The sequence below is a fragment of the Bufo bufo genome, chromosome 7, assembly GCF_905171765.1.
Source record: "Bufo bufo chromosome 7, aBufBuf1.1, whole genome shotgun sequence".
NCBI classification, from domain to species: Eukaryota; Metazoa; Chordata; class Amphibia; order Anura; family Bufonidae; genus Bufo; species Bufo bufo.
In genome coordinates, this window is record NC_053395.1 from 126,907,729 (window position 1) to 126,932,093 (window position 24,365).

The 24,365-nt window shown below is 43.9% G+C and overlaps 1 protein-coding gene across 2 annotated transcripts; it reads left to right on the forward strand.

Annotated features, from left to right (window-relative positions):
- The first annotated feature begins 18,498 nt into the window (after window positions 1–18,498).
- On the forward strand, window positions 18,499–20,266 carry LOC121007513 (gamma-crystallin 1). 2 transcript variants are annotated; one of them, XM_040439483.1, is made up of 3 exons: window positions 18,499–18,507; window positions 18,981–19,226; window positions 19,991–20,266. In XM_040439483.1, exons 1-3 carry the CDS (start codon window positions 18,499–18,501, stop codon window positions 20,264–20,266), a joined length of 531 nt encoding a protein of 176 aa, XP_040295417.1. The 2 variants fall into 2 exon arrangements, with proteins under 2 accessions (XP_040295417.1, XP_040295418.1); XM_040439484.1 differs by having other exon boundaries at window positions 18,981–19,223.
- Window positions 20,267–24,365: the final 4,099 nt, after the last annotated feature.

The following is a 24,365-nucleotide window of genomic DNA, read 5'->3' on the forward strand; positions in this document are numbered from 1 at the left end:
TCTCACACGTACAGATGCAGACTAGTCCGCAATTAAAATTTGTTGACCAAAATTGCTGTTTTTCAAATTATTGAATAGAACCACAGTATCTAAAGGGTGTATCTCACACGCCCTGATCCAGACTAGGCCGCAATTAAAGATTTGTGCCCAAAATGGGTGTTTTTCAAATAACTGAATAGAACCACAGTATCTAAAGGGTGTATCTCACACGCCCTGATCCAGACTAGGTTGCAATTAAAGTTTCTTGCCCAAAATGGCTGTATTTCAAATAACTGAATAGAACCACAGTATGTAAAGGGTGTATCTCAAAATGACATATGCAGCAAAGGCTGCAAAATAAACTTTTTTGCCGAAAAGGGGTGTTTGTTTAATAAGTGAATATGACAGCAGTATATAACCCTTGAATTTCACACGTGCTGATGGTGCAAGGCCAGAAAAATTTTGTATTTTGCCAAAAAAAAAGGGTGTTTTATTAATAGAAGAATATAACCCCAGTATATAAAGGGTGTATATCACACGCCCTGATCCACACTAGGCCGCAATTAAAGATCTGTGCTCAAAGTGGGTGTTTGTTTAATAACTGAATAGAAAGACAGTATGTAAAGGCAGTATCTCACAATGACATATGCAGCAAAGGCTGCAAAATAAACTGTTTTCCCCCAAACAGGTGTTTGTTTAATAATTGAATATGACAGCAGTATATAACCCGTGAATTTCACACGTGCTGATGGTGCAAGGCCAGAAAAATTGTGTATTTTGCCCAAAAAAGGGTGTTTTATTAATAGAAGAATATAACCCCAGTATTTAAAGAGTGTATCTCACACGCCCTGACCCCCACTAGGCCACAATTAAAGATTTGTGCCCAAAATGGCTGTATTTCAAATAACTGAATAGAACCACACTATGTAAAGGCTGTATCTCACACACCCTTATCCAGACTAGGCCGCAATTAAAGATTTGTGCCCAAAGTGGGTGTTTCTTTAATAACTGAATATTACAGCAGTATATAACCCTTGAATTTCACACGTGCTGATGGTGCAAGGCCAGAAAAATTTTGTATTTTGCCAAAAAAAGGGTCTTTTATTAATAGAAGAATATAACCCCAGTATATAAAGGGTGTATATCACACGCCCTGATCCACACTAGACCGCAATTAAAGATCTGTGCTCAAAGTGGGTGTTTGTTTAATAACTGAATAGAAAGACAGTATGTAAAGGCAGTATCTCACAATGACATATGCAGCAAAGGCTGCAAAATAAACTGTTTTCCCCCAAACAGGTGTTTGTTTAATAACTGAATATGACAGCAGTATATAACCCTTGAATTTCACACGTGCTGATGGTGCAAGGCCAGAAAAATTGTGTATTTTGCCCAAAAAAGGGTGTTTTATTAATAGAAGAATATAACCCCAGTATTTAAAGAGTGTATCTCACACGCCCTGACCCCCACTAGGCCACAATTAAAGATTTGTGCCCAAAATGGCTGTATTTCAAATAACTGAATAGAACCACACTATGTAAAGGCTGTATCTCACACACCCTTATCCAGACTAGGCCGCAATTAAAGATTTGTGCCCAAAGTGGGTGTTTCTTTAATAACTGAATAATACAGCAGTATATAACCCTTGAATTTCACATGTGCTGATGGTGCAAGGCCAGAAAAACTGTGTATTTTGCCCAAAAAAAGGTGTTTTAGTAATAGAAGAATAGAACCCCAGTATATAAAGGGTATATCTCACACGCCCTGACCCACACTAGGCCGCAATAAAAGATTTGTGCCCAAAAAGGCTGTATTTCAAAAACTGAATAGAAAGACAGTATCTAAAGGCGGTATCTCACAATGACATATGGGTGTTTGTTTAATAACTGAATATGACAGCAGTATATAACCCTTGAATTTCACACGTGCTGATGCAGCAAGGGCTGAAAAAATTGGGTATTTTGGCAAAAAAGTGTGTTTTTAAAAACCTTGAAAATTATGGCTGTATTTCTAGCTTAAATTGCACATTGACTAATCCAGATGTTGGATATTGCCAAAAAAAAGAGTTTTTTTTTACTAAAGGAATATGAAAGCTGTATATAACCCTTGAATTTCAAACGTGCTGATGTCGCAAGGGCTGTAAAATTGGATATTTTGGCAAAAAAGTGTGTTTTTAAAAACCCTTGAAAACTATGGCTGTATTTCTAGCTTAAATTGCACACTGACTAATCCTGCAAATGCACCAGATGTTGCATATTGCCAAAAAAGGGTGATTTAACCACCTCAGCTCCCCAAGCTTAAAGAGGACCTTTCACCAGAATAAAGTATCTAAACTGACTATATAGACGTGTAGAGCGGCGCCCAGGGATCCCCCTGCCCTTATTGTTATCCCCGGGCGTCGCTCCGTTCTCCGGTTATAGCCTCCGGTATGTTCATAGTTAGGCTCCACCCAGGGGACTATAACCGGAGAACGGAGCGGCGCCCGGGGATAACAGTAAGTGCAGGGGGATCCCTGGACGCCGCTCTACACGTCTATATAGTCAGTTTAGATACTTTATTCTGGTGAAAGGTCTTCTTTAAACACCCTTAATGACCAGACCACTTTTTACACTTTTGCACTACACTACTTTCACTGTTTATTGCTCGGTCATGCAACTTACCACCCAAATGAATTTTACCTACTTTTCTTCTCAGTAATAGAGCTTTCATTTGGTGGTAAAATTTCATTTTTCACTTTCAGTTGTAAATTTTTTTTTAAAAAAGGACATCTATTATAAATTTTTCTTAAAATTTATTGTTCTACATGTCTTTCATGAAAATAAAATGTTTGGGTAAAAAAAAATGGTTTGGGTAAAAGTTATAGCGTTTACAAACTATGGTACAAAAATGTGAATTTCCGCTTTTTGAAGCAGCTCTGACTTTCTGAGCACCTGTCATGTTTCCTGAGGTTCTACAATGCCCAGACAGTAGAAAAACCCCACAAATGACCCCATTTCGGAAAGTAGACACCCTAAGGTATTCGCTAATGGGCATAGTGAGTTCATAGAACTTTTTATTTTTTGTCACAAGTTTGCGAAAAATGATGATATTTTTTTTTATTCTTTTTTCCTTACAAAGTCTCATATTCCACTAACTTGTGACAAAAAATAAAAACTTCCATGAACTCACTATGCCCATCACGAAATACCCTGAGGTGTCTTCTTTCCAAAATGGGGTCACTTGTGGGGTAGTTATACTGCCCTGGCATTTTAGGGGCCCTAATGTGTGAGTAGTAGTTTGAAATCAAAATGTGTAAAAATCTAAAGGTGTGTGAAATCCTAAAGGTGCTCTTTGGAATGTGGGCCCCTTTGCCCACCTAGGCTGCAAAAAAGTGTCAAACATGTGGTATTGCTGTACTCAGGAGAAGATAAATATCTCAGTCAAATGCCAACTTTGTATAAAAAAATGGGAAAAGTTGTCTTTTGCCGAGATATTTCTCTCACCCAGCATGGGTATATGTAAAATGACACCCCAAAACACATTGCCCAACTTCTCCTGAGTACGGCGATACCACATGTGTGACACTTTTTTGCAGCCTAGGTGGGCAAAGGGGCCCACATTCCAAAGAGCACCTTTAGGATTTCACAGGACATTTTTTACACATTTTGATTTCAAACTACTTCTCACGCATTAGGGCCCCTAAAATGCCAGGGCAGTATAACTACCCAACAAGTGACCCCATTTTGGAAAGAAGACACCCCAACGCGATCCTGCGTTAGGCGGTCCGGAGGTGGTTAAATAAAATCTGATTATTAGTGCAGTTTTTCAAGCTTGGATTTCAATGTCACAAAAGCTCAGATGCAGTGCTGGTGCACTGAGCTTGCATAAAATGGCCACCGCCGCCGCCCACCTAACTAACAGACGGATAAAAGTTATTTTTTTCAGTCACTGGGCTCAGGGCAGAAAAAAAGATTGTGCCCTGCACCCACACAACTAAGTGTACAGTCGTGGCCAAAAGTTTTGAGAATTACATAAATATTGGAAATTGGAAAAGTTGCTGCTTAAGTTTTTATAATAGCAATTTGCATATACTCCAGAATGTTATGAAGAGTTATCAGATGAATTGCATAGTCCTTCTTTGCCATGAAAATTAACTTAATCCCAAAAAAAAACTTTCCACTGCATTTCATTGCTGTCATTAAAGGACCTGCTGAGATCATTTCAGTAACCGTCTTGTTAGCTCAGGTGAGAATGTTGACGAGCACAAGGCTTGAGATCATTATGATTGGGTTAAAATGGCAGACTTGACATGTTAAAAGGAGGGTGATGCTTGAAATCATTGTTCTTCCATTGTTAACCATGGTGACCTGCAAAGAAACGCGTGCAGTCATCATTGCGTTGCATAAAAATGGCTTCACAGGCAAGGATATTGTGGCTACTAAGATTGCACCTCAATCAACAATTTATAGGATCATCAAGAACTTCATGGAAAGAGGTTCAATTCTTGTTAAGAAGGCTTCAGGGCACCCAAGAAAGTCCAGCAAGCGCCAGGATCATCTCCTAAAGAGGATTCAGCTGCAGGATCGGAATGCCACCAGTGCAGAGCTTGCTTAGGAATGGCAGCAGGCAGGTGTGAGCGCAGTATCTGCACGCACAGTGAGGCGAAGACTTTTGGAAGATGGCTTGATGTCAAGAAGGCCAGCAAAGAAGCCACTTCTCTCCAAAAAAACATCAGGGACAGATTGATCTTCTGCAGAAAGTATGGTGACCAGACTGCTGAGGACTGGGGCAAAGTCATATTCTCCGATGAAACCTCTTTCCGATTGTTTGGGGCATCTGGAAAAAGGCTTGTCCGGAGAAGAAAAGGTGAGCGCCACCAACAGTAAGGCATCCTGAGATCATTCATGTGTGGGGTTGCTTCTCATCCAAGGGAGTGGGCTCACTCACAATTTTGCCCAAAAACACAGCCATGAATAAAGAATGGTACCAAAACACCCTCCAACAGCAACTTCTTCCAACAATCCAACAACAGTTTGGTGAAGAACAATGCATTTTCCAGCACGATGGAGCACCGTGCCATAAGGCAAAAGTGATAACTAAGTGGCTCGGGGACCAAAACATTGACATTTTGGGTCCATGGCCTGGAAACTCCCCAGATCTTAATCCCATTGAGAACTTGTGGTCAATCCTCAAGAGGCGGGTGGACAAACAAAAACCCACTAATTCTGACAAACTCCAAGAAGTGATTATGAAAGAATGGGTTGCTATCAGTCAGGAATTGGCCCAGAAGTTGATTGAGAGCATGCCAAGTCGAATTGCAGAGGTCCTGAAAAAGAAGGGCCAACACTGCAAATAATGACTCTTTGCATAAATGTCATGTAATTGTCGATAAAAAACCTTTGAAACTTATGAAGTGCGTGTAATTATATTTCACTACATCACAGAAACAACTGAAACAAAGATCTAAAAGCAGTTTAGCAGCAAACTTTGTGAAAACTAATATTTGTGTCATTCTCAAAACTTTTGGCCACGACTGTATGTAGATCGCCGAGTTAGATTCAAGTTCTGAACAAAGATTCTCTCCTATTCTCTCCCTGAAATCACCAGCAGCATCCTATCCCTACACTAGTAACAGCAGAGTGACGTGCAGCGCTACGTGACTCCAGCTTATATAGAGGCTGGGTCACATGCTGCAGTGGCCAATCACAGCCATGCTATTAGTAGGCATGGCTGTGATGGCTTCTAAGGTCAGACAGTTAAACGCTTGTTGATTGGCTGCTCTGCAGCCTTTAAAAAAGTGCCAAGAAAGCGCCAAACCCGAATTCGAACTGTTACTAAAATGTTCGGGTTCGGGTCCGGGGTCCAAAAATCCTGAAGTTCGGTATGAACCCGAACTTTACAGTTCGGGTTCACTCAACCCTAATGCTGATGTATCGCAGGCCTCAATCAATATTTGGTGGAAGCCAGTATATCAATACCCTGTATCAGTATTTTGTGAAAACGGGTATATAGAACCCAATAATTAAAAAAATCATCTATATTTGGTTGAAGCCGATGCATCACACCCCTCAATCAATATTTTGTGGAGGCTGGTGTATCACACCCCTCAATCAATATTTTGTGGAAGCCGGTGTATCACACCCCTCAATCATGATGAGGGTATTGGTTATCCATCGTTCGCCACCTCTATTTACCTTCATACACTCTTTAAACCCCCTTTTCCACCATTACACCTCCCCGCCACAGAGCCCCAATCCCAATAAAAACTCGGACCACCAACTGGAAATGTAATGGCCACAGCAGCCGTTTATTAAATAACAATTACAGAATAACATAACATAATACTGTAAACCCCAATGGGGGAAGGTCCTTGAAGCCCCAAAAACATCGAGCTGCCGAACCAGGATGAGCCATTCTTGCCTCCAGCCGTAACGCCCAGCTCAAAGGCACCACTGAATGACCCCCCTTCGATTCACCACAACCGCTCAGTCCACCTGGGAGTCCAGCCCCAACCGTGGGCCCCCCCCCCAATTTGTCCTCAGATTCCACCGTGACCAACTCCAAGGACCCCCCCCCCCCACCGCCACAAGCCGCCGTGACATGACCACACCCCACGAACCTCCCCCATACCACAACCCCAATCCCTTCAACTCCAAACCCAAAAAGGGAAGGGTGGGTGGGAGCTTTTCCTCTCTACCTAAAATGGTGCCCTGCCTTCCTCCTCCCTGCCTATTTAACCCCTTAACTCCACCCCCTCACTCAAACTAACCTATCCTAACCTTTCTCCCTACCATAGCCCCCTCCCTATACCCTAGTCCGACAACTCCCCCAGCTCATTAAAACCAAACCCCTGTCATGGTGGCCTCCCGTAAAGGGGGCTCCGCCCCCCTCAGTCCGGCCATTGCTTGACGAGGGTATTGGTTATCCATCGTTCGCCATCTCCATTTACCTTCATACACTCCTTTTAAACCCCCTTTTCCACCATTACACCTCCCCGCCACAGAGCCCCAATCCCAATAAAAACTCGGACCACCAACTGGAAATGTAATGGCCACAGCAGCCGTTTATTAAATAACAATTACAAAATAACATAACATAATACTGTAAACCCCAATGGGGGAAGGTCCTTGAAGCCCCAAAAACATCGAGCTGCCGAACCAGGATGAGCCATTCTTGCCTCCAGCCGTAACGCCCAGCTCAAAGGCACCACCGAATGACCCCCCCTCGATTCACCACAACCGCTCGGTCCACCTGGGAGTCCAGCCCCAACCGTGGGGCCCCTCCAATTGTCCTCAGATTCCACCGTGACCAACTCCAAGGACCCCCCCCCCCCACCGCCACCAACGACCGGACTTGACCACCTCAACTCCGGGCGTTCCTCCACAACCTCAGGGCCACCTCAATGCCATCCTGCAACGCCAAACTACACATATCCAGCCCCACCACATTCAAATGCATTCCATCCGACCTCCAAAAAGCCCCCGCTCCAGCCTCCAAATCCCTATGCCTGACTACCACCCCGTTCCTAGCCATAAAACGCCCTATTGCCCTATTCACCTTTACCCCCGCCTTATTCACCGCATCCACTGACCGATCCTCCCTCCACACCTGCCGGGGAACAATATCAGACCATACAGTCACCATACCCGGAAATAATGACCACAACCGCAAGAAATCCCACTTGACCTCCTTAATCAGCTCCCAGATAGGCTTCGCCGCCAAATCGTTGCCCCCCGCATGGACCACCAACACATCCGGTGCCCTATCCATTCTCACAAACCTATGAATCTCAGGCAACACCCCCTTCCAAACCATACCCCGCCTCCCAATCCACCTTACCACCGCAGACTCCCTGTCAAAGCCTAGCTGTTGACCATCCGGCCGAACCGCTGCCCGGACAGCCCCCCAGAAGACATAAGAATGCCCCAGAATCCACACCAGAGCGGGTGCCGCATCTGCAACGAGAGAAACAAAAGAACAATACCGCAGCTTTGCACCAACACAACAAACCCTGAACACAACCACCCCCCTTTCACTATAGGCGATCCAAACGAACATAAGACTTAAACCTTGCCGACTCCCAACGTCCAATCCGCTTAATAACATCCTCACCCAGGCCCCATCTAGCTGCTTCCGTCGCTGCCCCAATCCTAAAGGAGTGGCTAGAATACCCCACCTTAACAACCCCCACCCGGCTCAAACACCTAGAAAAAACAGCAGAGAACTGAAAGCGAGACAAAAAGGTGCCATCTGCATGAACCAACAAAGGGGATGCCTCCCCCCCCCCATCCCATAATCCTGCAAACATTGAACGGGCACATATCACAACCCTCAATCCGGAAAAGCACCACCTTCCGCCCTCTACCCAACGTATCCGTTTTTGACCGCCGGATAACAAACCCTATCCACAAACAACTAAACATCCCCCCTCAAAAGTCCCCCCACCCGATTCACCGATGGACAAACCAACTCCCCCACACGCATTGCCCCAAAAAACTCCATCGAGAAAGCCAACCGAAACAACCGAGCTTCCCCCTCTGACCGACAAACCCTCCGCAACTGACCCCCCAACTTAAGCAACAACCCAAACGAAACTGGCCTCCTCCCATCTACCCTAGCACCCATCCTCCGCCACCCTTTTAATGCCTGCACCACCAGAAAGGATTTCGTAACATCCACCATCCGCCGAGCCTTAAAACCAAAAGCCTTCCCCGCCATGTATCCGTTAACCTTGCTAACCGACCAACCCTGCTCCCTACCATGACCTAAAAACATTAATAAAGCCAACTCCGGCTCCTCCATCCCCCCTCCCAAAACGGTACACCAATCCTCCCAGGCCCTTCAAGCCCTCATATACATATCCCACGTACCCGGGGCCAATGACGTTCGAATAAGCCCCATTAACGTTCCTCCAACAGCTCCCACAGGCAAGCCGGACACTCCAGGCCAACCGCGTCCGCCTCCGGAGCCAACTGCCGAAAACGATTCCACTGCGAACGAGAAAGGGCATCAGCAATACAATTGTCCACCCCTGGCACATGTACCGCTACAACCCAAGCATTAAGCGACAAACACTCCAACACCAACCTCTGCAGCAGCCGTACCACCAATGGCGACGACGCCGACAGACCATTGATCGCCTGAACTACCCCCATATTGTCGCAGTGAAAACGAACCTTCCTGTTCCGGAAACGCTCCCTCCACAACAAAACCGCCAGCACAATAGGGAACAATTCTAACAAAGCTAAATTCCTCACCCAGCCCCGTTCAACCTACACAGCCGGCCAAACCCCAGCACACCATTGACCTCCACAAAACGCCCCAAAACCCGAACCCCCCGCCGCATCAGTGAATAACTCAAAATCAAAAGCCTCAACAACTCCACCCATAAACAGCGAGCGACCGTTGTACTGGTCCAGAAAAGAACTCCAAACCTGTAAATCCGCCGCAGCTCCCTCCCTAACCGGATATAATGATGCGGAACCACCACCCCCCCGGTCGCCTGCGCCAACCGCCTGCAGAACGCTCGACCCATGGGCATTATCCGGCAAGCGAAATTAAGCTTCCCCAATAGCGACTGAAGCTCCCTCAACTGAAACTTTCTCACCCGAATCGCCCTAGCCACCAGACCTTTCAGATCTTCCAGCTTATCACCCGGCAACCGACACTCCATTCTCACTGAATCAATCACTTTACCAAGGAAACTCAATTCCGTTACAGGCCCCACCGTCTTGCCCTCCGCCAGCGGGACCCCAAACTTCCCGAAAATCGAGCCCAACGTCTCCAACAACAATGCGCAAACCGGCGACCCTGGGGGGCCAATACACAAAAAATCGTCCAGGTAATGAATCAGTGATTCACAACCTGACGAGTCCACAACCGCCCACTCCAAAAACAAGCTGAACGTTTCGAAGTAAGCGCACGACAGCGAACACCCCATGGGTAAACAACACTCGCCAATATCGCGAACGCCTGCAACCAGTTTGCGAACTTTCGCGGTATTAACCTATAACGGCGCTTCTCCTCCTCCTCCCTCTTACCATCCTCCCTCCGTACCCTATCTAAATTGAAGCGCTCCAAAGGAAGCAGGGAAAATATCTCCACATATTTCCCCTTCCAAATCCTCTCCCTCACCTCCGACTTCAAATGCGCCCACAACAGGCCCTCAAAACAAACATAAACCTCCCCTTTCGCCTTATCATCCACCCGAACAGTATCCTCCTCCACCTTCGCTCCCGCCTGCGTCTGCACTGACACCCCCACGCCCTGCAACCCCCGCTGCTGCTCCCCTGACGACCCCGCACTCGCAGCCAAACCGTGCACGCCCCAGGCCTGTAACGGTGTCCCCCCACTCAACCCCCAACTAGCAACCAACCCTACCAAACCCCCCAACAATTGCCCCAGGCCCTTACTCAACTCTAACTGGGAGACACCCCCCACCCCAGCCCCCACACCCTGCACTACCTGCGCAAGTGGTCCCCAGGAAATCTCACCTGGCTGCCTGGGTGCTGTGTTCCCATCAGCCGCAAGTCCTGACTCCTGAAGATCTCTCCTATGCGTCACGCCGTCCGAGTGCGTAAGGCCGTCGCCGTCCTGCTGTCCCCTGGGCCCGCTGGGACCAGGGACGTCCTCACCAGGATAGACCACGAAGCCGGACCTCTCCTCTTCACCTTGCCTCCTGGCAAGGCAGGAACGCGCAGTGCAGCAGGACCCCTCAGCAGCCCGGACCTCCTGACTTCTCCTTGGACTGGCTGCCACCTGTCCCCTGGCCCCACACAGACCAGGGACGCCGGGGTTAACAGTTAATTCTGAACTGCTCCTGGGGGCGGAGCCTTATGCACTGCCTGCATCCTGGGGCCTGCTACCACCGACGGACCTAACTGCAGCAGCCCCGCGCTGTACGCTTGACCTCCCACGCCGAGGGGCTGCCTCTGTGCCTGGAGTTACAGAGACGCCCGCAGTACCCGGTCCCGCTCCCACGCCGTCGCCGCTCGCAGGTGTAGATGGCCGGGCCCGGCCACCCACAAGGCTCCGCCTACAGGAAGGATTCCTCCCACGTCGGGGCCTGGAGGAAGCTGGTGTCGACGGCACCCGACGTGGAGGGTCCCGCGAAGGGGCTCCTAATACGGCGCTGAGCCCAAGGGGGGAAAGCCGATGGTGACAGGCGCGCCGGCGGCCTGGCCCGCCGCAGCCGTAAAACAGGTGGGTGAGGCAAAACGGGCACCTCACCCGGCCCCCTCAGCAGCAACTGGATCTGTTCCTGAGCCCACGCTGGGCCCTTCACCTCCGCCGCCGCCCGCAACTCCCCGATCATGGCCTCCAGCTGCTCCATCACTACGGTAAGCTTAGCTTTTCCTCTCTACCTAAAATGGCGCCCTGCCTTCCTCCTCCCTGCCTATTTAACCCCTTAACTCCACCCCCTCACTCAAACTAACCTATCCTAACCTTTCTCCCTAGCATAGCCCCCTCCCTCTACCCTAGTCCGACAACCCCACCAGCTCACTAAAACCAAACCCCCGTCATGGGGGCCTCCCCTAAAGGGGGCTCCGCCCCCCCTCAGTCCGGCCATTGCTGTATTTTGTGGAAGCAGGTATATCACACCCCTTAATCCGTTTTTTTGGGGGCAACAGGTATATCACACCAGTTGCATTTAGTTATTCCAATAGCGTTTGTCCCTCTATCTAACTGCAGTATCACAGCAGAACCGCACAAAACTGCTGCACAATACAAATGCACTATAATATACTTTCTGTGTTAGAAAGTATATTATAAGTATATCACACCTCTCTGTATGTCGCATCTATCGATAGCACAACTATACCAGTCCTTAAAAGGACTTTTGAAGCCTTATTGGCAAGCGTTTAGTGTCACTAACATTCTGTCCCTGCTCCACACAGCAACCTCTCCGTAGACTGGCAAAAAACTGAATGTAAAATGGCTGCCAGATCGGGTTTATTTTTAGGGTAGGTTGTGTGTCCATGTGCTTAAACATCTCAATTGGCTGTCCTGTCCCACCAGATAGATGTGTCATGGGTCAAAGTTCTGCACAATGCAAAGAATATGGTGTCGGCGGACATCGCCATATGTTCGCCTGTTCGGTGAACTGCGAAAGAGCAAAGTTCGCCACGAAAACGACCTCCGGGCGAACCAGGCCATCTCTACCCGGCAGATGCACCTTTCTAACCATTCTTGGTGCAGTTCCTTTTCTAGATCCTGCAGGACCTGTGATGCTGAAGATGATGTCATCATAGGTCCTGGCAGATGCACTGTTCTAACCTGGGAACTACACTATACTCTGTGCAGTTCCTTTACAGGACCTGTGATGACACCAAAGGTCCTTTAGCTTTCTCCACTGATGATAGAAATTCCTGACTGAAGCTGGATGAAAGCCAGTATTAAGGTAATTAGGGGGGTGGGGCCTATCCTCCACTGCTGGCCCCCCTTCCCCAGGGGCCCCATAGCAGCTGCGTGTTCTGACTCTATGGGAGGTACACATCTGTCTGCTGCTACTATCCTTACTATTACCACTACTATTGCTACTACTACCCATAGACAGCCTTGTATGTTCAATGCTATACTGCTGCTGTGGAAGAAATGCCAATATATCCATACTGTACCCTTTCCTTATCCACACTGCACTGCTGTTGTTCCAACTTAAAAGGGATATTTTTTTTAGGTAATAATGGATTGTGGTGGCTCACTCGTTAGTAGTTGTGGTATGGTGCTACAAGCTCATATGGAGGGAATCACCCAACCTTCTATTGAAAAGTAAATGTAAAAGTTAAAGAATGAGCGGGCACTCATACACTTGGCAACCAAATTGAGATGTGCAGAAAATATTTATTGTTAAATCCCCATAAAAATAAAGTGATAAAAATAGTAATAACAATACAATAAAATACAGTAACATATATTAAAAAGCAATCACATATACTAAATAGTCGGTATATTCGATAGATGTTCCATAAATAATCGATACGTTCGATAATAATCAATAATATTCAATAATATAAAATCACACCGAAAATCTTCAAGTAATACCCAGACTTTGTATGTGCTGTTATTGCAAAGAGGAAGGCATTTCCTTTGTAACTCTATCCCAGATTGAGAAGGTGAGTGTCACTTAAAATGTTGAGGTACATTTCCCCTGGGAGAGTAATATGCTCATGTGGCGTCCACAGGAATCCGATAATGTTCAGCTTAGAGTCTCTTATGGCATTTCTTTTATAAATAGAGGTAAACTTGGAATCAATGTTCGGCTTACCGTCTGGTATCTGCTGTCTCCCGATTGCTTGAACGGAGCTTTAAGTATTCGCCGGCTTGTTTGATCGCTCCGTGAGGCAAGCTATTTTGAATTCCGCGGGAGTTCCAAAGATCGCGGGAGTTGACACTCTGTTCCGCAATTTCCTTCGGTACAGCGTTCAACGAAAAAGATATATATTCCTTTCCTGTAGAAGTTTTTTCTGTATGGCCATACAGGTTTATCGGAGGCTTTTCAATGCAGGTACATAACTTGTTTCACCATACACGTTTCGGGTAGATTCGCTCTCCCTTCCTCAGTGGACCACGGAAATTGCAGAGTGTCAACTCCCGCGGAATTCGAAATAGCTTGCCTCAAGGAGCGATCAAACAAGCCGGTGAATACTTAAAGCTCCGTTCAAGCAATCGGGAGACAGCAGATACCAGACGGTAAGCCGAACATTGATTCCAAGTTTACCTCTATTTATAAAAGAAATGCCATAAGAGACTCTAAGCTGAACATTATCGGATTCCTGTGGACGCCACATGAGCATATTACGCTCCCAGGGGAAATGTACCCTTAACATTTTAAGTGACACTCACCTTCTCAATCTGGGATAGAGTTACAAAGGAAATACCTTCCTCTTTGCAATAACAGCACATACAAAGTCTGGGTATTACTTGAAGATTTTCGATGTGATTTATATTATTGAATATTATTGATTATTATCGAACGTATCGATTATTTATCGATTATATATCGAACATCTATCGAATATACCGACTATTTAGTATATGTGATTGCTTTTTAATATACATTCACCTAAAGAATTATTAGGAACACCTGTTCTATTTCTCATTAATGCATTATCTAGTCAACCAATCACATGTCAGTTGCTTCAATGCATTTAGGGGTGTGGTCCTGGTCAAGACAATCTCCTGAACTCCAAACTGAATGTCAGAATGGGAAAGAAAGGTGATTTAAGCAATTTTGAGCGTGGCATGGTTGTTGGTGCCAGACGGGCCGGTCTGAGTATTTCACAATCTGCTCAGTTACTGGGATTTTCACGCACAACCATTTCTAGGGTTTACAAAGAATGGTGTGAAAAGGGAAAAACATCCAGTATGCGGCAGTCCTGTGGGCAAAAATGCCTTGTGGATGCTAGAGGTCAGAGGAGAATGGGCCGACTGATTCAAGCTGATAGAAGAGCAACGTTGACTGAAATAACCACTCGTTACAACCGAGGTATGCAGCAAAGCATTTGTGAAGCCACAACACGCACAACCTTGAGGCGGATGGGCTACAACAGCAGAAGACCCCACCGCGTACCACTCATCTCCACTACAAATAGGAAAAAGAGGCTACAATTTGCACGAGCTCACCAAAATTGGACTGTTGAAGACTGGAAAAATGTTGCCTGGTCTGATGAGTCTTGATTTCTGTTGAGACATTCAAATAGTAGAGTCCGAATTTGGCGTAAACAGAATGAGAACATGTATCCATCCTCTGATGGCTACTTCCAGCAGGATAATGCACCATGTCACAAAGCTCGAATCATATCAAATTGGTTTCTTGAACATGACAATGAGTTCACTGTACTAAAATGGCCCCCACAGTCACCAGATCTCAACCTAATAGAGCATCTTTGGGATGTGGTGGAATGGGAGCTTCGTGCCCTGGATGTGCATCCCTCAAATCTCCATCAACTGCAAGATGCTATCCTATCAATATAGGCCAACATTTCTAAAGAATGCTATCAGCACCTTGTTGAATCAATGCCACATAGAATTAAGGCAGTTCTGAAGGCAAAAGGGGGTCCAACACCGTATTAGTATGGTGTTCCTAATAATTCTTTAGGTGAGTGTATGTTACTGTATTTTATTGTATTGTTATTACTATTTTTATCACTTTATTTTTATGGGTATTTAACAATAAATATTTTCTGCACATCTCAATTTGGTTGCCAAGTGTATGAGTGCCCGCTCATTCTTTAACTTTTATATTTTTTTTAGGCTCGTTCACAACTAGCTACTTTTTCTTTTTACATTCAACACTTTTGCGTGTCGTACAGGCAGGCATTCCGACCTTGTCAAGGCATAATTTTTGGACGCTTGTTCCTCCAAGCCACTTTCTTAATATGTTTCTTTTTTTCTATCCATGTGTGTTTAAACATCATCTGCCCCTGAGAAGGGATAATTTTTGGAAGCTTTGGAATATGAAAATGCATAACACATGTGCCTATGTGGTGTGTTTTTATACACACTATATGTTAACGCAGTCAAGTGTGCATTTACCCATAGCTATGTATCTCAGTGTCACTCAGACATCATTTACTATTGCAGTCATTGCGTTCCAGAATTTAGGGAGTGGAGGGGGGGTGGGGGAGAGTTCATAAAAAAAATAAATGTTTTCCTAAAAATTCTGACCCCTAGGAGGCTGGAGGAGGTTGTATAACAACTTTGGGTGCAATTCGAGCAACCATGGCTCGCCCCAAATAAAAATTTGTCAAACCGGATCCAAAACGATTCTCAACTGCCACATCTATAATGTGAACATTTTCTCTTTGCAACAGTTTGGGAGTCATGTATCTACTAGATCAGCGGTCCCCAACCGCCGGGCCGCGGCCCAAGACCGGGCCCTGAGAGATATGTTGCCGGGCCGCAGAGGAGCGCAGACGCCAGGCGCATGCGTGCCCGACTCGTACATGTTGCCAACATTAGTGGAGACGGAGGGAGAGAATCCCTCCCTCCCATGACGCGGTTGCTGCAGAGCCCAATACAATGAGCTGGCTCTGAGGCGCCGCACCACTGCCACCAATGAATATGTCTAATATTAAAGTAGGAGGAGGGACGGAGGAGGGTTTACCGCTGCTAGTGTGCTCGGCAAACGGCAGCAGCGGCAGCCTCCTCCTCCTCCTGACTGTTTTCAGACCAGTCCCAGCAGCCATTAGTGATCTGGAAAGCGCAGGTACCCACACACTGGGGTCACCTATTATTAATCTGATGTACATGGTGCTATTACATTAGTACCCCCATGTACCTCAGATTAAAAGTATGTGGCCCCCAAGCACATCATCAAATAATGGGCAACATTGGGTTAACCATTAATATGAGGTACACATAATGAGGTTTCTTACTATTAATGTGAGGCACATGCAGGTCCAAATTGATAAAACAATGTGCCTCATATTAACAGCATGTACCTGATGGCATTAACCCCATGTTGTCCATTATGTTAAGCGGGGTACTTGACGAGGTTGCTATTAATATGTGGCACATGGTTTCATCAATTTAGACTTCATGTGCCTCACATTAATAGCCAGTAACCTTATCATACTGTAGTACCCAACACCAGCCTACACATTAACTCCATGCTGCTCAATGTCCATTATGTCAGGAAGTACTTGCTGGTGTTACTATTAATATGAGGCACAAGGCTTTATCAATTTAGACCTCTATTTGCTTCACATTAATAGTAAGTGACCCCATCAAGTACCTCCTCACATAATGGGCAATTGATACTTTGCAAAAAGTAAAAATTAAAAAATACTCACACATTTACCCCATGCAACATGTGGTTAACGTGTGAGTATTTTTATTTTTCATGGTATCGAATTGGTGTTGCAATACTTTTTTTTTGGAGTCACATTTAAATAATAAATGTAATCGTTATATAGTGTTATATATTTTAATGTGCACCTTGTGTTTTGTTGTGCGTGTGAATCAGTCAGCCCCGCCCACCCCCATAAACCCTGCCCACCCCCTAAGCCCCGCCCCAGAACCCCCCCACCCCACCCGGTCCCTGGAAAAATTGTCTTACATGAAACTGGTCCTTGGTGCACAAAAGGTTGGGGACCACTGTACTAGATGGTTAAGGGTGCCTTCACACGTAACAGATTTTTTTGTAGACATTTTCTACAATTAAAATCAGTTCCATTTAACTCAATCATGTTTTTGCAGCCAAGCAAACCTAATTAGATGACTGGAAACAATTTTCAGTTGCAGAAATAAAACTAAATTTGCCATGTGTGAATGCACCCTAAAGGCCTCTTTCACACGAAAGATACGGATTGTGTCAGGATGCGTTCAGGGTGCTTTCAGTGAATCTCTCACCATTTTGCAATCAAGTTCAGTCAGTTTTTTCTGCAACTGCATTCAGTGTTTCTGTTTTTTCCACGCAGGTGCAATCAGTTGTGATGCGTTTTTCAAACGTGTGAAAAAAAACTGAAGACTTACAAACAACATCTAACAACCATCAGTAAAAACGCATTGCATCCGGACTGCATCCAGTTTACACCCGGATGCAATGCATTTTTCACTGAAGCCCCATTCACTTCTATGCGGCGAGCGCTGCGTGAAAAACGCAGAATATAGAACATGCTTGGATTCTCACGCAACGCAGAAATGATGCATGAAAAACAACGCTCCTGTGCACAGACCCATTGAAATGAATGGGTCAGGATTCCGCGCTGGTGCTATATGTTCACTTAACGCATTGCATGAGCATGAAAAACTCGCTCGCGTGAAAGGGGCCTAACAGGTTTGAAATTTGAGAATGGATCTTTCCATGACTTTCAGGGAAAACACAATGATGATCTATCCCTAAGATTGGACATCAACTTGTGGTCATTGGTGGTCTGACTACTGCAGTGATCCACAAATTTCCCCTGCCCTTTTTTAGTTTTTCCTAGCACAGTGACTCATCCCTAGGTTGTGTCTGGCACAGCAGCTCATGCTATTTATTCTGCTGATTGTTGGGGGTCCCAGGGGTGGAAATCCCACAGATAACACATCTCATGTCATATCTTAACAAAGGCCATGTGACATTATTTAAGCAGTGGTAGAAATAATAGAAAGTAATTTTAATAAAAACTTAACTGCACAGTCTACAATATTGTGTTAAATTACGTCTATGAAACAAATTCACATCTATACATTATTAAACAATTGGCTTGTAATTCATCCTTAATGTAAACACATATAACTAATTTTGAATTATATTTCCTATGCTGAGCTATCATCGAAAGGAGCATTAGCATGTGCACCTAATGTGCTGATTCTTTATTTACTGACAGTAGCAAATGAACGTCAACCCGTGATAATTAAAAGCTGACAAGGGCGGTATACAAAGACTGAACATTCTCGGCTTTAACATAGAATGAAAAGAGAAATACTATACATTGTTTGTACTAAGCGAGATGGGTATTGTGTTAGTAATGCAGATACAGCAATGGACATGGTATATAAGGGCAGCTATGTGTCATTCCACATCACCAAGGACTCAGAGATTCTCTAGGCAAAATGGGCAAGGTAAAGTTATTTTTCATTTTCACATAAAACAAATTTGCAGTTTTTTTTTACATTGGTATATTTTGCAGTGTTCATTCAAGGACCAATGCTTTTTAACCTTAACCATGAATCTTTATAAAGGCAATCAGTACAACAAATATATAAATGTATTATTTATTCTACCAATTGAAGTAAACTGTATAATATTGTACAAAATTAAATAACAGGTACTGATTGTATGAACTTGAGTATTACAGTAGCTGAAAAAACTAAATTGTATTCAACATTATAGCACATATGTTATGAAAGTGTGCCTAGAACCAAAATAAGGTTTTGTATATAAAGCAAAACAAGATCCAAAAGAAGTCATTTACTATTTGTTCTTGTATTTAGCGCTGCATTGATTTAGTCATGTAATTATCATATTTTTCCTCTAGTCTGCAAGTTTCTTTTTGCTTCAATTAGTACATTTAGATTTTTTTTTCTCATTCTAGATCATCTTCTATGAGGATAGAAACTTTCAGGGCCGCTCTCATGAGTGCAGCTCTGACTGTTCTGACCTGAACTCATATTTCAGTCGTTGCAACTCCATCCGTGTAGAGAATGGAAATTGGATGCTCTATGAACGTCCCAACTATACTGGGCATCAGTACTTCCTGAGGAGAGGAGAATATCCTGACTTCCAGCAGTGGATGGGAATAAATGATTCCATAAGATCTTGCCGCATTATTCCTCAGGTAGTAATGCTGTCTTTTTACTAAAAAATAAAGTCATGGGTCCTCACAGTTAAATGTTGCTTATAAAAAACACTCAGACTTTGTCTTAAAAATGATCAAATTGGTTACTAAATGCAATAGTGGCACTAACATAAACATTTCTATTCACAATGATAATAAAGTCTGTAAGTTTCAAGAAAGACACAATACATCTGTTTCAGCCTATTACCCTACAATGTTGATCCAAAAGAAGCCAAAATTGTTGTAACGGTTTAGTGGCACAAAACTTTTTTTTACTCTGTGTGGCTTCAAGATTTTACTGGAGGTATCAAAATATCTGTATGCTGCATATTAGTTCTAGATTTTGTCTCAGACTTTATCCATCCCATTATAATATTCAAAATGTTGAGCATATCTGCAGTAAATGCTACATATAAATATGAGTTCTCATACAGTAGGATTTACTGTTGATTTCACAAGATTGAAGTAATGGATCAAGCATGGAGGTATACAATACAAACTTATCATAGTAGATGTAATGTAATGTAGATAATAGTCAAAAGGGTCCTCTGAGATTTACTCATTGATTGCCTCAGGATAAGCCATAATAGTTTGATTAACAGGGATCCATTTACAGTACTTGTTTCCTAAAATCAATAAACTGTTTAAGCTGCATGATTACTTTGCAGTACAAGGAAAAATGAACATAAGATCAATATACATTGGTAGTACGCTGTTATTTTATTTCACCTAGAAATTATCCTTTAACTATTTATTTTTCCCTACAGCACCGTGGATCCTTTAGATTGAGAATCTATGAGAGGGAAGAATTCAGGGGACAGATGATGGAGTTCACTGAAGACTGCCCTCAAGTCCATGAGGAGTTCAATTATCATGACATCCACTCCTGTAATGTCCTTGAAGGACACTGGATTTTCTATGAGCAACCAAACTACAAGGGACGCCAGTATTACCTGAGACCAGGAGAGTACAGGAGATACAGCGAGTGGGGCGCTGTAACCCCTAGAGTTGGTTCTTTTAGGAGAGTTCAGGAATTGTTTTAAACATAATTATTGTACCATTAATGAATTAACATGTGATATTGAAAAAACAACAAATAAAAAATTTCAAACAAATAAAAAAATTATATTGTGTTGTTTATATCATTTGCATTGGAATTTATAAATATCAGCTGAAAGATATGAAAACGATGTTATCTGGCTATGAACTACAATAAGGAATAATAGGCATCACCTATTTTTTTTTTTTACTTAGATTAGATACAGGAAATTCAGTAATCATTAAACATTAAAAGACGTCTCTTATAAAGTTATTGTCAATAGCAACACATGTAACAGACATCCATTATGTGTAACATATTCTTATATAATCACTACAATAACATAGTAATAACATAGTAATTTTGCCAAATCCAGAACTTGTAATCCTTCTGTGTGGCGTAATATGTCTTAACCGCTCGTAACCAGTATATGAGTATTATTGTAACCTAAATGCATATGGATATGTAAGTCGTGCCGTTATTTAGCCGTGCATTCACCGCTCTTCCCCATTGCTAATAATAAGCATTGTCGTTCGCTACAAAGCCACCAGTGGGATTTTAGATGCATATGCGGAAGAACTCCAGATTTCCCACCTCTTAAGTGTTTGCAGACGTTCTACATAGGATTCTGCATAAATACATTCATGTTGCATGTATTGATTCACTAAAGGGATCAAGTCTGATAGCTTTGGAGTGATCTGCATTTTCCACGAGGTAGCAATAAGCTTCCTAGCTGCTGATAAAACTCCCATTATGACCGGTCTGTGACTATAAGGCATATCACCTATTCCGATGGATAAAACCGCTAGTGAAGGGTTGAGAGGAATTGGGAAACTCGCCACTGAAGAAAGAAGATCAAAGACCCTTTCCCAGAACGGGAGAATAATAGGGCATGACCACCACATGTGCAATAAAGTTCCCTTATCCCCACAAGCCCTCCAGCAGCCTGGGCTATAGTTAGGATCCATATGGGCTATATGGGCTGGGGTTAGATACCATCTGAGCTGTATTTTCCGATTTTGTTTAATGTGATTGATACATTTGGAGTTAGCTATCGTCCAGTGGAATGCATCCTTCCATTCTTCAACTGTCTAGGAACATCCCAATTCTTTCTCCCACTTCTCCGTAAAACTCAATTTGATTTCTGAAGTAGGGCCCAAGGCCTGGTATGCAATCGAGAGACCCTTCCCTTGACTCTTTCGGTTAAATAACTACTAAAAGGGGTACCCCTAGACAGCTGCCCTGGAGATGGCCCTGATTTGTCCAGCATATGTCTAATTTGAAGATATTGGTAAAAGCAGGAATTAGGGATACCAAATGTTTTGTGCAAGTTTTCAAATAATTTAATGCTAGAGCTCTCATATAACTATTCCAAACACAATATACCAGCCCTCTCCCATTTATCCAGTGAAAGGCCCGGGATTCCATAGGTAAGTGCCACCGACGGGATCTTGGATCTAATCGGAGAGAAAAGCTTCCCCTTTTCTATGCAGTGGCACCAGGTCTACACTGCGGCTCGGATAGTTAAGAGGAGGGGTGGGGGTCTAGGGGCAACCAAGAAATGAGCAACAAGGAAACCTGGGAGAGACCCCTTTTTCGTATAAGTGGACTCCAACTCTATAAACCACTGCCTTGAGGAAGGTGACCACCACTCTTTAGTCTGCTCAATGAGGTTCGCCCTATAATATCGAGTCAGATCTGGGACAAAGCTCGCCGGTCCACTCTAGGGGGTTTGTTGCCCCATATAAACTTTAGGAGGTCTGCCTGTAATAAACATATGGTTTTAGATGGTATAATAAGAGGTATACATCTAAACTTATAAAGAATCTTAGGTAATATCATCATTTTGACTGCATTGATTCTGGCTATCCAGGACATAAAGTGCTTAGAATACCCAGTATAATCTGCCAACAGTTCTGCTCTCAGGGTGTTGAAGTTACTGGATACTAAGATATGCAGCCGAGACGTTAATGTGATACCCAAATATGCCATCGGTTGCCCACTGAAATGGAACCCTCTCCAAGAGCTTCCTTTTAAGAGAGTCTCGGATTGCAAAGGGGAGTACATGCGATTTAGTGATATTCAGTTTATACAATGACGCTTGTGTGTATTCTTGCAAAACTGTTATGACTTTTGGGAGAGAAACTTCCGGATGTGTGAGAGATAGCATAACATCGTCTGCATATTGGACAATTTTATGTGTTATGTCCCCTATTTGTATTCCGGAAATCTCTGGATCTATACGTATTTTCTCTGCAAGGGGTTCCATCACAAGTGCAAATACCAAAGGTGATAAAGTACAACCTTGTCTGGTTCCGTTTGTTATATCAAAACTCTTGGAATAGAAGCCAGATGCCAGAATCCGGGCTGTTGGAGAGGAATAAAGGTTTAGAATAGCGGACAGTATAGGTCCCTGAAACCCAAAATGATTCAGTACCTCCGCCAGAAACCCCCAATGCACCCTGTCGAAAGCCTTTTCTGCATCTAGAGAAACAAAAATCGTGGGTGCACCTGAGGCCTCTGAAAGCTGCAGTAAATCAATCATTCTACGGGCTCCGTCTCTGCATTCACGACCCGGATGAAGCCAACCTGATCCGGGGAAATTAATTTGGGGAGGAGAGGTTGTATCCTTAAGGCCAGCAGCTTAGAGAATAATTTTAAATCATTACTTAATAAAGAGATGGGACAGAAGTTTGACGGGCTATCTTGGGGCTTCCCTGGTTTGGGGATTGTTGTAATAATAGCACTTAACATTTCGTTAGGTAAGCTACCGGGGAGTAAAAATGCATTAAAGAGCTGGGTGAGATATGGTAGTAAATTTGCTCTGAAGGTTTTGTAGTAGTCTCCAGAGAAACCATCCGGGCCTTTATGCAATTTCAGGTTTTTTTATGGCAGTAGCCACTTCCAATTCCGCAAAGGGAGTATTAAGTAACCTCAGATCTTGAGGTGTAATACTAGGGAGAGATACCGAGTCTAGGAAGTTCGATATGATTTGTAAGGTAGGTTGTGGAGTGGTGGTCTCATTTTGTAAGTTGTAAAGGGAGCTATAATAATCCGCAAAAGTGTCCGCGATATCAATTGGGTGTGTAGTCAGCATTCCATTGCTCTGCTTCATTGACTCAATACGGGAAGATGCCGCCCTGATTTTCAATCTACGCGCTAGCATAGCTCCAGCTCTATCTCCTAAATGATATAGCTTTGCCTTTGAGCGGGTTCGGGCCCTTTCATATCTGCAGAGTAGTAGAGAGCGGAGTTGAAAGCGTAAGTCTGTAAGTCGGGCAGATAATGTATAAGTAGGAGCTGTCTTGTGTTGTGATTCCGCAGCCGCTATCTGAGTTAAAATATCTTGTGTCTGCTTTTCTCTTTGTTTCTTAAACTTAGAAGCAGTCTGAATGAATAGTCCTCTCATATAGCTTTTATGGGCGCACCATAATGTGGAGATGTTAATATCTGAAGTGTCGTTAAGTTAAAAATATTCATCTAATGATTTAGAGAATAAACTGTACTGTTCTTCGTTTCTCAGTAAATAAGAGTTATCTATCCTAGTCAGAGAGACATGAACCTGAGACACAAAGGTATAATCCCTTTCTGTCGCATGCTGATATCTCCAAACATCATGCAGGGGAGTGGTTTTGAGTAGCTTACCCAGTTCAGGTCGGTAACTGTTTTCTTGGAACAGTCCAGAGAGGCATCAATGGGGAGATTAAAGTCTCAGCCTAGTATAATGGAACCCCTGGCAGAGTCCAGTAGTTTCTTGAAAAAACGTGTATGAATAGAGAGTTGATGAGAGTTAGGTACATATACATTGGCTATGGTATACTCAAAGTGATTTATGGAGCAGAGTAGAATAATGTAACGTCCAGCTTGATCAATGATGCTTTGATGCAATTTAAACTGGACTGAGCGTCTAATACCTATGAGAACACCGGCTTTCTTAGCCTCTGAGGAAGCGAAATATAGATGTGGATATTGCTTATTAGTACATCTGCTATTATCCTTGGCTAACAAGTGAGTTTCTTGAGCCAGTAAGATGTCACATTTACCCTTATTTGCATTATTCCATAATGCAGAACGCTTATAGGGGGAATTCAATCCCCTCACAT